General features: G+C 35.0%; 1 protein-coding gene across 5 annotated transcripts in view; it reads left to right on the forward strand.

Annotated features, from left to right (window-relative positions):
- FOLH1B (folate hydrolase 1B) overlaps positions 1-16,141 on the forward strand; it is a 73,820-nt gene that overhangs the window by 3,619 nt on the left and 54,060 nt on the right. For 4 of the 5 annotated variants that reach the window (XM_023209204.2, XM_023209206.3, XM_023209205.3 and 1 more), the window contains 2 exons: positions 4,982-5,168; positions 14,960-15,061. In XM_023209204.2, the coding sequence (XP_023064972.1) occupies positions 4,982-5,168; positions 14,960-15,061 (289 nt within the window). The remainder of the gene's footprint in view (positions 1-4,981; positions 5,169-14,959; positions 15,062-16,141) is intronic. The other variant, XM_023209208.3, reaches the window with a different exon arrangement.

A 16,141-nucleotide genomic window follows, 5' to 3' on the forward strand; every position in this document is an offset into this window, starting at 1 on the left:
TCTTTCTTTCTTTCTTTCTTTCTTTCTTTCTTTCTTTCTTTCTTTCTCTTTCTTTCTTTTTCTTTCTTTTTTCTTTCTCTCTTTCTTTCTTTCTTTCTCTCTTTCTCTCTTTCTTTCTTTCTTTCTTTCTTGACAGAGTTTTGCTCTTGTTACCCAGGCTGGAGTGCAATAGCGTTATCTCGGCAAATTGCAACCTCCATCTCCCAGATTCAAGCGATTCTCCTGCCTCAGCCTCCTGAGTAGTTGGGATTACAGGCATGTCCCACCACACCCAGCTAATTTTGTATTTTTAGTAGAGACGGGGTTTCTCCATGTTGGTCAAGCTGGTCTCAAACTCCCGACCTCAGGTGATCTGCCTGCCTCAGCTTCCCAAAGTGCTAGGATTACCAGCGTGAGCCCCTGCACCTAGCCCAGAATACTTGTTTTCTTGAAAGCATGAGATCCTTTTGTGAATTTTTACAAATTGATTTAGCTCATGTGTCAAAAAATACTTGAAGTCCTTCTAATGATTGCAGGATTCCCTGGTGAATAAAGGTTGTAATTCTAAAAGACCATTTTACACACACATACATAGGTGTGCATGGATGTGCACACATATAATCATACAAATACATATATATTTGTATTAATTACAGCAGAATTAAAAGTATAAATAAAAATTGATAGGATAACTGAGGTCTTTGAAAGGACCTTTTAAATGTGAGACTCTGAAGCTCAAACTTCTTTATCTTTGTGGAAACCCCTCCTCTGCCTGTTGCACTTTTTCCACTATAATAATGTATAGTAGGTATAATAAAAGTGGAGGTCTGGCAAGGTATGGTCTTTACTCCTGGACAGAGCTGCTGTTCCAGCTTTCTTCCTTTCCCAGTGTTAGTGGTGGAAGAGATGCAAGTTACTCCAATTTACCAGTAGCCTATCCATAAAGTCGGTAGCAACTTCAGTCCTTGCTTCTTCAGAAGAAGGAATTCAGCTGGGGGCAAAAGCAGAAAAAGAGACTGAGGCAAGTTCCAGAGTAGGAGTGGAAGTTTATTTTAAAAGGCCTTATAACAGGAAAGAAAGGAAGGTATGCTTGGAAGAGAGCCAAGCAGGCACATGAAGGTGAGAGGCCAAGTGCCCCACTTAACTGTGATCCTAGGACTTTTTTAAGCTTGCTTCTTTCCCATGATTCTTCCCTTAGGTTGGGCTGCCCTCATGTGCAGAGCCCTGCTAACCCTTGGGAAGTGAGCGCCCGCAATGTGTGTAGGAAAGTATACACAGGCCCATCTGAGGCTCTCTTCCTTTTTCTGATGGAGTGTACCCGGAAGATTATACTATACCATTTTTGTCTCTAACACTCATGCCCAGGAAGTTACTTCTCCCTGGAGTCTGCATTCAGTTAACAGTTTGTTGTTAACAGGTGGGGACCATCAAGAACTGGCCTCTGCCTGGCACTGCTGAATCATTTTTAGAGACTGCGATAATTATTGAACTGAACAACACAATGCGATAATTGCTGAACCCAACAATCACCTGACATTCTAGTGGGTCCGGGGGAGAGACCTCTCCTGCCTTGCTCCTGTCTAACTACCTGTAACACTAACTTGTGACATAGATTGACCAACAAAGAAGAAAAATAAATGCCTTTCTTTATTTCTCTTTTTGGACCGTCAAGCAAGATTAAGCACTCAACTTCTTGTTTATTCTCCATGTTCCCAACCACGCTCCTCTACCCGGAGGATATTCAGCATAAACACACAAAATAAAGAAATTGAAAGAATTCCCTCTCATTCCTCCAAGGACCACAGAATCTCCAGAAGCCTCCTAAACTCTCTAGATTTCCAATTTGCCATTTGTCCATCAGAGAGCTTTTAATTAAAATGTACCCATGGGTCAGGGACTATTAAAGCCTCTGACCTTCCATCTTGTCCCTCTTTATAATCCTTTGTTCTGCTGGTAAAAGCCCCCACTGTCTCTGAAATATCTACCTCAGTAGTGAATGGGAGGATTAATTAGGAGCAGTTTTTTTTTTTTTTTTTTCATTCTGCCTTGAGGTACAGGGTTGTATGTGTTTTCCCAGTTGAATTCACAGATCTGTTTACCATTTTGCATCTCTAGAGGGATTTTTTCCTTTTCCACCTTGTTTTGCAAGATAAGATTGTTTTAAAAGGTGTTTTAGACTTTTGGTCTCAGAATTTTACTGGTCTGTATTTGAATACAGATATATAGACCTAATGAAATCACATATTCAACTATACTTCTCAATGTTTTCATCACTTGAGATGTGTGTCACAAGTCATTTATTGATACTAGAATATCAAATTGTGTTTAAAAAAAGGTAAGAATAAGAATTTACACATTTTCCAGAATAGCAAAAATCCATTCGTAGATCTCTGTCAGACTGGTTTAAATATGTTCCAAGTATTGTCTTGTCACATTATCTCAATTATTATTATTATTATTGTTATTATTTTTCAGACAGGGTCTCACTCTGTTGCCAGGCTGGAGTACAGTGGCACAATCATAGCTCACTGCAGCTTGGAGCTCCAGCCTCCCCAGCAGGTAGCACTACAGGCACATGCCACCATGCTTAGCTAATTCCACCTTTTACTAAATGCCTTCAAGTCATCTTTAACTCTTGGAAACATTGCCAAATTATTTGTAAACAAGATGAAATGTACTGAAACAGAAATAACAGTAGCTCTCTTTAAGAACTGAGAAAATGTAGTCAGGCATAGTGGCTCACCCATGTAATTCCAGCCCTTTGGGAGGACAAGGCAGGCAGATTCCTTAAGTTCAGGAGTTTGAGACCAGCCTGGGCAACATAGCGAGATTCTGTCTCTACAAAATATTTTTTAAAATTATCTGGGCATGGTGGCATGTGCCTGTAGTCCTATCTATTCAGGAGGCTGGAGTTCCAGGTTTTAGTGAGCTATGATTCCACCACTGTATTCCAGCCTGGCAACAGAATGAGACTCCGCCTCTTACCAAAAAAAAAAAAAAAAAAGCAAAAAACATTCAGATAATGTGACAATACTAGAAACACATTTAAACCCAGCCCTACAGTGATATATAAACAGAATTTGGCTATTTGGGAAAATTTGTAAATTCGCATTTTTTTATTCTTATTTATTTATTTTTTGCAAAATTTGATATTCTAGTAGGTTCAACAACTTGTGACACAACATATCAAGTGATTAAAATCATTGAGAAGGGCTATTTAATATACAATCTAATTGAGCCTCAAGTCTTTGTGAAGTAATGAAATAGTGATGTTCTCACCATATATGGATGAGAAACTCAAGACACAGCTGGGGTTACATACTGAGTTATTGACACCACCTGTGTAAGACCACTTACAGGATTTATGCTAATTAATTTATTTAGCATTTGCAATGGATCTTTTTTTCGTACTAATCTTTTCCAGGACTTGTTTTGTTCATATGAGTGAGTCCCAACCCTGATAACAGCAAAATGTTGTTTCCTAGTTGGTAGTGACAAGACTGTTACAGGAAAATTCACTTACAGTAGCATAGCCTTATAATGATTTTCTCCCGCTTTTTTGTGAGTAGGTTCAGGATTCCCCATAGTAATTCCTTTTGCTTGTAGGGACAGAGGCATAGCTGACACTTGGGGAAATCTACATCCTACATTAGTTGCATTGCAGTTTGTGATCTTTGTAATAGTCAAGAAAATAGTGATATGTTGGCTGTTTTTCTGTTTTCGCTGCAGGTGCTCACTGATAAGGGATAGAGACTCCTTAGCTGCCTCTTATGTTTGTGCTCTTTTTGTTACAATATTTTCCATATTAGAAATTCTGTGTAAGATAGTTTGCCCCTAAACATTTACCAAATGAGGATTTTAATATTATTTTTATAAATACAATTTAACTAACTTTAATATAATTATTAAAAGTAAACAAGTTACAGGAAATTCCAGTTTTAAAAAATTGAGTTACTTTAATTCATTGTTGATTCACCAAATGAAAAAAATTAAAACACATGGCAGAATGAAACTTGAAACTGGGATTATCATAGCCGTGTTGGTTATTAGTTTTTTTTTTTTTTTTAATCATCATAAGGATGGAATTATGTTGATTTAATAAAACTACATATTTAAAACTAGAAATTTATGAAGTTCCAAAAGTTTATGAAATACATATGTATATATACACACACACACACATATTTTCATTCTACATAATATCTTGTCACATATTTAAAGGCTTAAGTTAAAAATACTAACCAGTGAGCTCTTCAGGGAAACAATAAATTTCCCAGGAGGGAGAAATTTAAAACAATCAAAAGCACCAGAATCTAAATATATTAAATGAGAAAATAGTCTACTGAAAATATTCCTGGTAGCCAAATTTTGGCCACATAATTTCTTTGTTAAAGATATTACTCTTCAGATTAATTATTGTCATTGATTTTAAGTGTGTTACTCTGTATTATAGATGAAGTACAAGAGATTCATTTTGAACTTGTGTCAGTATGTTCAGATTATTCTTTGATGAAGATACTTTATAAATGGTTGCTAGTCAAAAAGTTTATCGCTTGTCTATAATTCTCACTATTTAAATAAATGTAATTATTAGTAATTCTTGCCACGTCACACCTTGGTCTTCGGGATAAAATATTTTTGTCTGTTTCAATAATTTACACAGTGATATAGACAGAGAATTCCATGTAAGTTCCAAGAAGTATAGGTCTTAAGAAAAAATATGACACTTTATTAATCTACCGTATGAGGTTATAGTCATAGGATTATACATAATGATACAAAGATCAATTTCTCCAATTTTTCTCTTGATTTAGTACAAATTAGAATATAAAAGTTTCAAAGCAGACTTTGAAAATCTATTTCATGCAATAATAGTACCACTTTAATGTTTTAACATATCACATTTCAAAGTATTTTTTTGTAACTCTGCTTTATTTTGTTGATTTGGAATAAAAGTTAATTAAACATTAATATCTAACCAGTTTTGATCTTTGTTCACCAGTAATTTTACACAGATACCACATTTAGCAGGAACAGAACAAAACTTTCAACTTGCAAAGCAAATTCAATCCCAGTGGAAAGAATTTGGCCTGGATTCTGTTGAGCTAACTCATTATGATGTCCTGTTGTCCTATCCAAATAAGACTCATCCCAACTACATCTCAGTAATTAATGAAGATGGAAATGAGGTAATAAATAAATAAATAAATATATAAATAAATAAATAAATAAAAGAAACATTGCCCCCATTTATTGTTTTTCAAATACCTCTATGAAATAATGTTCTATCCCATCTCTAAATATTAATAGAAATCAATATTATTGGATCTTGTGAATACCTTTAATATCTCATTATCCATGTCAACTAATTTCCTATGATGTTTGAGTTTAATGTGTTTTAGAAAGATTCTGAGAAATTAATGCTTGATAACAACAGTTGCTGTTTTTTTGTTTTTAGTACTACACACTAATATCAAATATGATATACTTGTAAACTTACAAGCATAAAAATATACTTTATAAAAGAGATTTTTTTTTTTTTTTTTTTTTTCCAGATGGGATTTCACTCCTATCGGGCAGTCTGGAGTGCAGTGGTGCCATCTCGGCTCACTGCAACCTCCACCTCCCATGTTCAAGTGATTCTCCTTCCTCAGCCTCCTGATTAGCTGTGATTACAGGTGTGCACCACCACAGCCAGCTAATTTTTGTATTTTTAGTAGAGATGGGGTTTTGCCATGTTGGCCAGGCTGGTCTCGAACTCCTGACCTCAGATGTCCATCTGCCTCAGCCTCCCAAAGTACTAGAATTACAGGCATGAGCCACTGTGCCTGGCCAACAGATACATTTTTGATATGTTTAATTTATAAAGACACTGCACAGATTTGGAGTTGCTGGGAAATTCAGGGATCCAGTATGCAGTTTGACCCGGCAAGTTTTTATTGGTACTTAATGATTATGTCTCAATTGATCAGGTTGAGCTCTGTGCGAAGAATTTGTGTGTGGACGTTTGGAGAGGACAAGTTTGGAGGCAAAGTATTTAGCATGGTATTTAAAGAATTTGCAATCTTGTTTGCAAGTTGGGGCATATACTTAAGAAACAGAAGACAATGCAGATAAATTGATATATTTATTATGATGATATGTTCAATATGAAAGATCACAAAATACAACATACATTCATCCCTACTTAACATACCTTAGTTTTAGAGCTACCGTTTGTAGAAGAGTCCATTTCAATTTAGGTAACTTCCTTTAGTCCTTTTATTACTGGGCACTCTTAATTACATATAGCTTGAAATATATCCAATTTAATCAGTGAACTGAAAATGTCATGTGATGTAAGTACATATTTAATTTTTTTCATTATAGGTCAATAACCTCCTTTTATTGACTAATGAATCAGTCTCTTCTTAATGATAAATATGTTGTTATGTTTTACAGTCAGTGATATAATTCCATACTAAATTTCCTAATGTGATTGGAGCTTTTCATATTAACTGCTGTTCTCAATCATAGTAGTTAACAATATAACTTTAAAAAATATTATTAAGCCAGGCATGGTGGCATGTTCACCTAATCTCAGCTACTTGGGAGGCTGAGATAGGATAATAGCTTGAGTCAGGAGTTGCAGACCAGCTTGAACAACATAGCAAGATTCCACTTTAAAAGAAAAGAAAAAAAAAAGAAAAACAAACAAAAAACCCCTAAAATATATTACATTTAAAATGGAATACCATTACACATCATAGAGACTCAGGTTGTTAAATAAGGGGTGGCATATCTATACTGTTAAATACCAAGGGGTCTTTAAAATATGTTCAGAAAAAGTATTTAAAGATATAAAATATTGACAATGTTAAAAAGTATATATATGCTTAAACCTCTGTTTTGATATATCAAATTTGGGAATTGTCTAGGTACAATGCGGAAAAGAGCAAACATATAATATATTTTAGTTTATTTTTTTAAGGTGAAGTCTTGCTAATGTTGTCGTTTTTTCTTCTTTTTTCCTTCCTCCTCACTTTCCAGTTTTGACTGTATCATTCATTATTTTATTTCATTATTTATTTTTGTATTATGAGCATTCATAATGTTACCAAAGCCTCTTAGAGAATACAAAACGAATCACGTAGAAGTTTCATTTGGGAAATTTTCGGATAGTGTTAGATACCTAGTTTCTTAATTTTTTAAAATTACACCATTAGTTCTTTTTTATTTTTATCCAAGTTATGTATGTACATAATCTCACAATGTACATATATATATATATATATATATACACTCATATATGTACACAATTCTCCTGAGTGCCTTGCTTTTTCTCTGTTTTCCTCTTTCCAGAGGCAATCATTATTCAACTATAAGTTCATTCTTTTGATATTTACATCTATTTCTGTAAACTACATGCTTATATGCTTTTATTTCAGATGCAGGCATATCTATTGACATTGTGACAAGTCAACTCCCTGTTCATCCCTTGGCCCCAACCATCATGTTCCCTTACTATCTTCCATCTCCCAGTATAATTTAATTGGTATGAATAAAAACTCACAGCTGAGCTATGTGGTAAACTGTGATTCCTTTTATACCCCTACACAAAACAGACAAGTTCTCCATCCTATAGGCAACAAATATGAGTAGTTATTTTTTTTGAGACGGCGTCTCGCTCTGTCTCCCAGGCTGGAGTGCAGTGGTGCCATCTCGGTTCACTGCAAGCTCCACCTCCCAGGCTCACGCCATTCTCCTGCTTCAGCCTCCCCAGCAGTCGGGACTACAGGCGCACGCCACCACGCCTGGCTAATTTTTTGTATTTTTAGTAGAAACGGGGTTTCACCGTGTTAGCCAGGATGGTCTCGATCTCCTGACCTCGTGATTTGCCCACCTTGGCCTCCCAAAGTGCTGGGATTACAGGAGTGAACCACTGCTCCCAGCCAAATATGATTAGTGTTTTGTGGATCCTATCAGAATTTTTTAAATTTTATATTATTTTATTTATTATTATTATTATTATTTTTTTTTTTTTTTTTTTTTTTTTTGAGACACTGTCTCACTTTATCGTCCAGGCTGGAGTGCAGTGGCGCGATCTCGGCTCACTGTAAGCTCCGCTTCCCGGGTTCACGCCATTCTCCTGCCTCAGCCTCCCCAGTAGCTGGGACTACAGGCGCCCACCATTGCGCCTGGCTAATTTTTTTGTATTTTTAGTAGAGACGGGGTTTCACCGTGTTAGCCAGGTTGATCTCAATCTCCTGACCTCGTGATCCGCCCACCTCGGTCCCCCCAGAAATATTTTTAATGTATACAGAGACATTGTTTCACCTTTGATTTTGCAGAAATAACATACCATAAAGATTGAACTATGTATTGACTTTATGTCACAAAATGTAAACAGAAATCGTAAACTAATATTGTTTTAGTTATACTCAGAATATATAATTTGAGGCTACTAGTGCCTTTTGAAAAGTAAAAAATACTCTAAGACTGAAATATAATCTATCTTTGATAAAGTCAGCCAAAAAGTCATTTCCTTGACATTAAAAAACTTTTCTTGATAGAATAGCTCATAAACTTGCTTTGAAATTCAGTGTGGCATAGTGGTGCTGCAAAATTGATTACCATAAAGGCAAATCAAGTGAGACAAGTTTGAATATTCCCTTGCCTATATAAGACATGCTTATATAACGACTTTGATCCTGTATTGATTTTTATTGCACCTCAGCATAATTTTTCTTTCAATCTTACCTAGTGATTCAGATGAGTTCATATGTGAATCACGGAAAAAACATGGGAAATTCAGAAGATGTGGGGATTTGGCAAGTAGTAGTTGATATGGTTTCATTTTAGCTTCTATCAGTCGCAGAAAAGGGAAATAACTACTGCTCTAGTTAGTACAATGTAAAATCTGCCCAGATCCATTCCTCATCTCCAAATCCCTCCCATTTGTATTACTGCACTGGGCAAGACCTATACAGTATAATGTTGAAAATAAGTTTTGATACCAGATATCCTTAACTTTCTTCCGGTCTTGAAGGAAATACCTTTAATTCTTTTTCACTGTTAATTATGATATTTACTGTTTTATTTTTCTGTTTATCTTAAATGTACATCCTTTCCACGTATACTAAAATTTTTTGCTATATAGATTTATGTCAAACACATTTTTCTTTGAGATCAGCATGCAATTTTTCTTTCTGGATCTGAAGATGACATTCAGTGATATTCTAATGTTAGAATAATCTTACATTTTTTGAACTTGTAATATTAGCATTAGAGTTTTAAATTCATATATTGATATATATTCTGTTTATACTCATAGCATGTTTAGTCTGTGTGTTTGCAATCTATTTGTTGGGGTATAATTTCAATATTATACTTGCCTTCTAAAATGAGTTGGGTTTTTAATATTTTCTGAAATAGGTTTTGTTGTAATTAAATTATCTTTTCCTTTAACCTTTCCAACTCAAGGAAAACCAGTTGGCCTTGACTCTATTTGTGGAAAATTTTAAACTACTGGTTTAATTTCTTTATTGGCTGTTATATGACTATTTTATGTTATATAACAATTTTTATTATTTGTTAAATGGCTTTATTGTCGTATGATAATTTTATGTCATATAACAATTTTTATTGTTTGATATATGACTTTATTGTTATATGGCTAGACAACTATACTTTTTTTTTTTTTTTGACTGAATCTCACTCTATCACCCAGGCTGGAGTGTAATGGCATGGTCTCTGCTCACTGCAATCTCTGCCTCCCCGGTTCAAGCGATTCTCCCGCCTCAGCCTCCCGAGTAGCTGGGACTACAGGCACGTGCCACCACACCAGGCAAATTTTTATATTTTTAGTCGAGACGTGATTTCACTATGTTGGCCAGGCTGGTCTTGAACTCCTGACCTCATAATCCACCTGCCTCGGCCTCCCAAAGTGCTGGGATTGTTACAGGCGTGAGCCACCGTGTGTGGCCGATTTTCTAAAAAATGTATTCTTATGTCAGTTTTTGTAAGTTTTATTTAAAATGCATTTTCCATTTCATGTAAGCTTTCAAATGTATAGTATAGTTGTTCCTAGTATTTTCTTATCTTTTTTAATCTGTTCAGCATCTGTAGATGTGCCTCTTTTTGATAATTGATATTATTTATTTGTGCTTTTGCTATATTCTTTTCTTATTGCTCCCGAGAGGGATATGTCGAATTTACTAGCGTATCCAAAGAATAAAATTTGGCTTTGGCCATCTTTTCTCGTCTTTGCTTTATATTTTATTAATTCTGTTCTTGTTTTATAATTACCTCTTTTATCTTCTTTGTGTTTACTTTGCTGTTCTTTGTAAAATCCTCAATAGAATGCTTAATTTACTGATGTTGAGTCTTTCTTCATTTCTAATATGAGTATGTAGAGCCATAAATTTTCCCTTTAACTTCCCTTTCCACTTCAACTACATCTCACAAATTTGGATTAGGAGTAATTTAGTTATGATTAGCATCTAAATATTTTTTAATTTCTGTATTTTCTTCTTTGATCCTGGAACTATTTACAAGTCTTTTTTTAAATTCTGAATGTAAACATTGTTCTTGTTGTTTGTTTGATCTGATCTCTAAATTGAATATATTGAGATCAAATAATGTGGTTTGTAGGACACTAATCCTTTGACAATTGTTGAGGCTTCCTTTGGAGCCTAATATGTGCTCAATTTTTATAAATGTTCTGTGTTTCTTTGGGAAAAACATGTAATTTGATGGTTGTTTGGGGTAATATTGTATATTTGTACATTAGTTTGAGTTTGTTTATTATTTGGCTGAAATCTCCATTATCCTTAACGTGCTCTCATTTTGTCTGCTTCCTTTATTAGTTAGAAATTAATGTTAAATTATCTCACCTCACTATAGTGGTGTCTATGTTATATTATATATATAACATAATTTCATAAATTTATGTTATCTATAATTTGGGGACCTACTGTCATATGTAAACAAAATTAGAATTTTTGATAAAATGACAGACTTACACTTACGTAGTAGCCTTCCTTATCTCTTTGTAATGTTATTTGACTTTGCCCTAAAATTTTTTTTTAAAGCTAATATTTGTTTGGTATTTCTTTTTCAGTTTTGTTACTTTTAAACTTGCTTAGGTTTATTTCACTCCTTGTCAACTGGTACACAGCTGATTTTATTTAGTCTGACATGCTATGCTTTTTAATTATTCTTTTTTCCATTTTCATTTATTATACTTCTGATATACAATATTTAGGTCACTTTTACCTTCCTCTAGTATGAATTTTACTCTTCCTTTTTTCCCCTAAAGCTTTGGTGTCATAATTCAATCAATATTTCTACAGTATATAAACCTTAGAACACTTTCACTTTCGTTATATATTACCAATTTATATGCATAATTTTAATTCAATCTTGTTTCATAAACTTGAAAAATATGTTTGTTATTATGATAGTAATACATTATTATTATCATATACAGTCCTCGTTTAATTTTTACCACACATTTGCAATATCTTGCCTTTCTGATTCTCTTGCATCATTTTAGAGATTCTTTTAGAGGCTTCATTTGTTGTATGGTATTGTTTTGTTTATTGAACAATATTGTTTACAAATGTTCTTTGTTTTAAGTGAACACCTGTCGACCCAAAACTGTTAAAATTTGGTGGAAAAATGTGTTTCTCATATACATTCTCAAAGGAAGAATGATTTTGTAGGACACAGATTTGCAGTTTGACAGTAATTGTTGCTCAAAATCATGGAGACAATATTCTACTGAATTATGGATTCCATTGCTACTGGTTTTTTTGTTTTTTTTTTTTTTTCTTTTCCTTTTTTTTTTTTTTTTTTTTTTTTGAGACGGAATCTCTCTCTGTCGCCCAGGCTGGAATGAAGTGGTGTAATCTTGGCTAACTGCAACCTCTGCCTTCCAGTTTCAAGTGATTCTCCTGCCTCAGCTTCCCAAGTAGCTGGGACTACAGGTGTGTGCCACCACACCTGGCTAATTTTTGTATTTTTAGTAGAGACGGGGTTTTACCGTGTTGGCCAGGCTGGTCTTGAACTCCAGACCTCAGGTCATCCACTGGCCTCAGCCTCCCAAAGTGCTGGGATTATAGGTGTGAGCCACTGTGCCCAGCCTCCATTGCCACTGTTGAGAAGTCAACTGCCAGTCTAATTTTTGTTCTGCTTGGGTAATCATGTATAATCTCTCTTTTGCAATTTTTATCATTAAGTACTATATTAAGTTTTGCAATTTTATTGTAATGGGCTGGGTAAAGATTATTTTTATTCATCTTGGTCAAGATTCACTGGATCTCCTGAATGTGAAATTATGGAGGTCATGATTTTTGGTAGTTTTGGAATGTTTTTAGTCGTTCAAATTTAGGCTTTCTAAATTCTTTCTCTTCTCTTCCTTTGTAATTCCGTATGTATCCCACACCTTCTCATTTTGTTTCTTAGGTCTTTAATATTTCTTTCATATTTCTCTTTTCTATGATTCTGTGCTGCATTCTGAATTATTTCTTTAGATTTACTTCCTAAAACAATTCTCTATAGCTTTGTCTAAATATTTTTTATCCATACATTGTTTTACATTTTTCATTTAGTTTTATTTATTTATTTCAGTGTTCACAATTTGCATTTGGTGCTGTACCTCTGTATTCTTTTTTTTTTTTTTTTTTTTTTTTTTGGAGAGATGGAGTCTCACTCAGTTGCCCAGGCCAGAATGCAGTGGCACAATCTTGGTTCACTGAAACCTCCACAGCCCAGGTTCAAGCAATTCTCTTGCTCAGCTTCCTGAGTAGCTGGGACCACAGGCACATACCACCACACCTGGCTAATTTTTGCATTTTTGGAGAGGAGGTTTTGGTAGAGAGGAGGTTTTGCTCTGGAACTCCTGACCTCAAGCGATCTACCTGCCTTGGCCTCCAAAAAGTGTTGGCATTACAAGCATGAGCTACCACACCAGACCTTAACTTTTCTTTCTTTCTTTCTTTTTTTTTTTTTTTGAGACGAAGTTTTGGTCTTGTTGCCCAGGCTGGACTGCAGTGGCGCGATCTTGGCTCACGGCAACCTCCGCCTCCCAGGTTCAAGTGATTCTCCTGCCTCAGCCACCCAAGTATCTGGGACTAGAGGAGCACCATGTCCCGCTAATTTTGCAATTTTAGTAGAGACAGGGTTTCCCCAGGTTGGCCAGGCTGGTCTTGAACTCCCAACCTCAGGCGATTCACCTGCCTTGGCCTCCCAAAGTGCTGGTATTACAAGGCATGAGCCACCGTGCCCAGCCTGGCTTTAATTTTTATTTAAATTTTAGTTCAATATCATGTGTATGATACATACCATAAATACAGTCTTTGCAGCTGTAATTTTACTCTGTTCTTTCTGTTGGCTCTTTTCCATAGTACTTTGGAGGTGTTTGGTGATTTTGTGGCTCTGAGTTCTTCTCCCTTAGAATTTGGAAATTATTTAAAGCTAAGTTGAAGACTGATTCCTCCTGATCATTTTTCTTAGGCCCCAGGGAGCACTGCAATCTTGGCACTGCTTTAGAATAAATATTTTAGCTTGAAGCATACTGTATAAATAGTGAATGAAAAATTTGCAGGGTTATGAATTATCTGGAACCCTTTTTTCCTGCTTTATCCTAAGCCATTACTTTCCATGGAGCAAGTTGATTTTGAATTCATCCTTAACTCTGAAGGATTTTATTATTATTATCATTATTATTATTATTATTATTATTATTATTAGTCACCCAGGTTGGAGTGCAGTGGCGGCAATCTCCGCTCACTGCAAACTTGCCTCGCAGGTTCAAGTGATTCTCCTGTCTCAGCCTCCTGAGTAGCTGGCATTACAGGCACATGCCACCACGCCCGGCTAATTTTGTAGTTTTAGTAGTGATGGGGTTTCACCATGTTGGTCAGGCTGGTCTCAAACTCCTGACCTTGTGATCCGCCCACCTTGGGCTCCCAGTCTCCCAAAGTGCTGGGATTACAGGCGTGAGCCACCACACCTGGCCAGGATATTGTTGTACTTAGACCAGCTTTATGCACAGTCTTCTGCTAGATTCCATTATGTGAACCAGTTTTAAACTAACTCCTGAATCCTTTTCATGGGGCCATAGGCTTTGATAGATCCACCTAAGGCAAAGCCAACTTCCATGCTGCCTCTGAGGATTCTTGCTTTCATTTTGTTTTTTTGTTTCTGAATATTCCTTACTATTTTTTCCAATTTAATTATAAACTTAAAAAGACATATATTTGGTTCAGTGTTTTTCATTCTTTTCAGTGCATATGCTGTTCAGAGAATCTAGATATGGCCAGTTGTGGATTCCCCAATCATGTACTTTTTTTAAGTAAATTTAATATTTAATTTGTTCCTAGGTAATTATCTAAGCACTATTATAATGATTGAGATTACCAAACAAAGTTACTTTTTATTTGGAGATTAAACTTTTTCTCCAAAATCAAAAGCTAGTCCTTACAAGTTCTTTCAAGAAATTCATCAGGTAAATTTACTTCTAACCTTCTGTGAAGCAACTACATATTTAGGCTTTTATTTACACTAGCTTGGTATGTATGCCACTTACAAAAAATCAATTTCTAATTCTTCCTTCTATCAGTATACAGGTTACAGTACACAATATTCCTTTTGGAAGAGTATCTTTTTACCTCTTCTGAGCTTTTCTTTCTATAGTACTTACTTATTTTATGATTGTTGTTTTTTGTTTGGTTGGTTTTTAGCTTTTGGTGGGGGTTTTTAGCTTTGTTTCCTTGAATATATCTTACCATTTTGAGGACAAAATCTGTGATTTATTCTTCTCATGAATTCCTCACAACTTCTAGCACAGTGCTGGGTATCTGATATTATCATCAAAATCCAGAAGGATTCATTCACCCTCTACTGACATAAAAGATAACATGCATTTGTTTATGTTTGATTATAGTGATCAAACTTTAACTGATTTACTTTTGATTATAATATTTTGTTTCTCTAGATTTTCAACACATCATTATTTGAACCACCTCCTGCAGGATATGAAAATGTTTCGGATATTGTACCCCCTTTCAGTGCTTTCTCTCCTCAAGGAATGCCAGAGGTAAAAAAACAGTGCAACAAAATAAAAATGACAAAAAGAAGCCTTCCTTCACTTCATACGTTCAGCCAATAATTAAAGGGTCATAAAGGGACTTTTGATGTAATCCAATTAATTTTTTCCACATTTAAGTAATGAGAATGTCTTAGTAAGAAGGAGGAATATTGATTATATTTTATTCATAGTATTTTTAAAGATACAATTTACTGCAATGAGATGCACAAATCCCAAATGCACATTTATTGATTTTTGACAAATGCCTACATCTGGATGATCCGCACCCCATCAATGTACAGAATATTACTTTTACTTCAGAAAATTCCCTTATGCTTCTTCTTAATCAGCTCTACACACCCCAGAGGATATCTTTCTTTGACATTTTTGCCACCATAAGTAAGTTTTGCCCATTCTAATTTTTCATTTTTTTGTTCAGTCTGTGTTTTCCTTTGTTGAAAAGAGATTCTTAATTTTGATCTTGTCAAATTATTTTCCTTATGTTTTTGCACTTTGGGCTTTCTTTATTAATATTCTCCTTCTTTATTATTTACAGTGATATAACTGCATCACTTATGTATACCAAAAATTAACAATATTTTTTATTTAAAAATAGTATTAATATTACCAGATTGAAGCAAAACAGAAATGACCAAATAGTATATGATAGCAGAAAGTATAATGAATCAATTTAATTTAAAATAGCTAAAAAATATAAATTATACTTTAAAAACCTTAAATGAATGTGATCTCTTGAAGAAATTGAAGTGTGGAGTGTGAAATTGAAGAGCACTAAAATGTATTGAGCAGTGAAAAGATTATGTATAAAAAAACAGGTTGACCAGGTGCTGAGGCAGGCGGATCACCTGAAGTCAGGAGTTTGAGATCAGCCTAGCCAACATGGTGAAACCCCATCTCTATGAAAAATACAAAAAAAAAAAAAAAAATTAGCCAGATGTGGTGGCACATACCTGTAGTCCCAGCTACTCGGGAGGCTGAGACAGGAGAATGGCGTGAACCCGGGAGGCGGAGCTTGCAGTGAGCCCAGATCGCGCCACTGGATTCCAGCCTGGGCTACAGAGGGAGACT

Source organism: Piliocolobus tephrosceles, chromosome 13 (genome assembly GCF_002776525.5).
Source record: "Piliocolobus tephrosceles isolate RC106 chromosome 13, ASM277652v3, whole genome shotgun sequence".
Lineage (NCBI taxonomy): Eukaryota > Metazoa > Chordata > Mammalia > Primates > Cercopithecidae > Piliocolobus > Piliocolobus tephrosceles.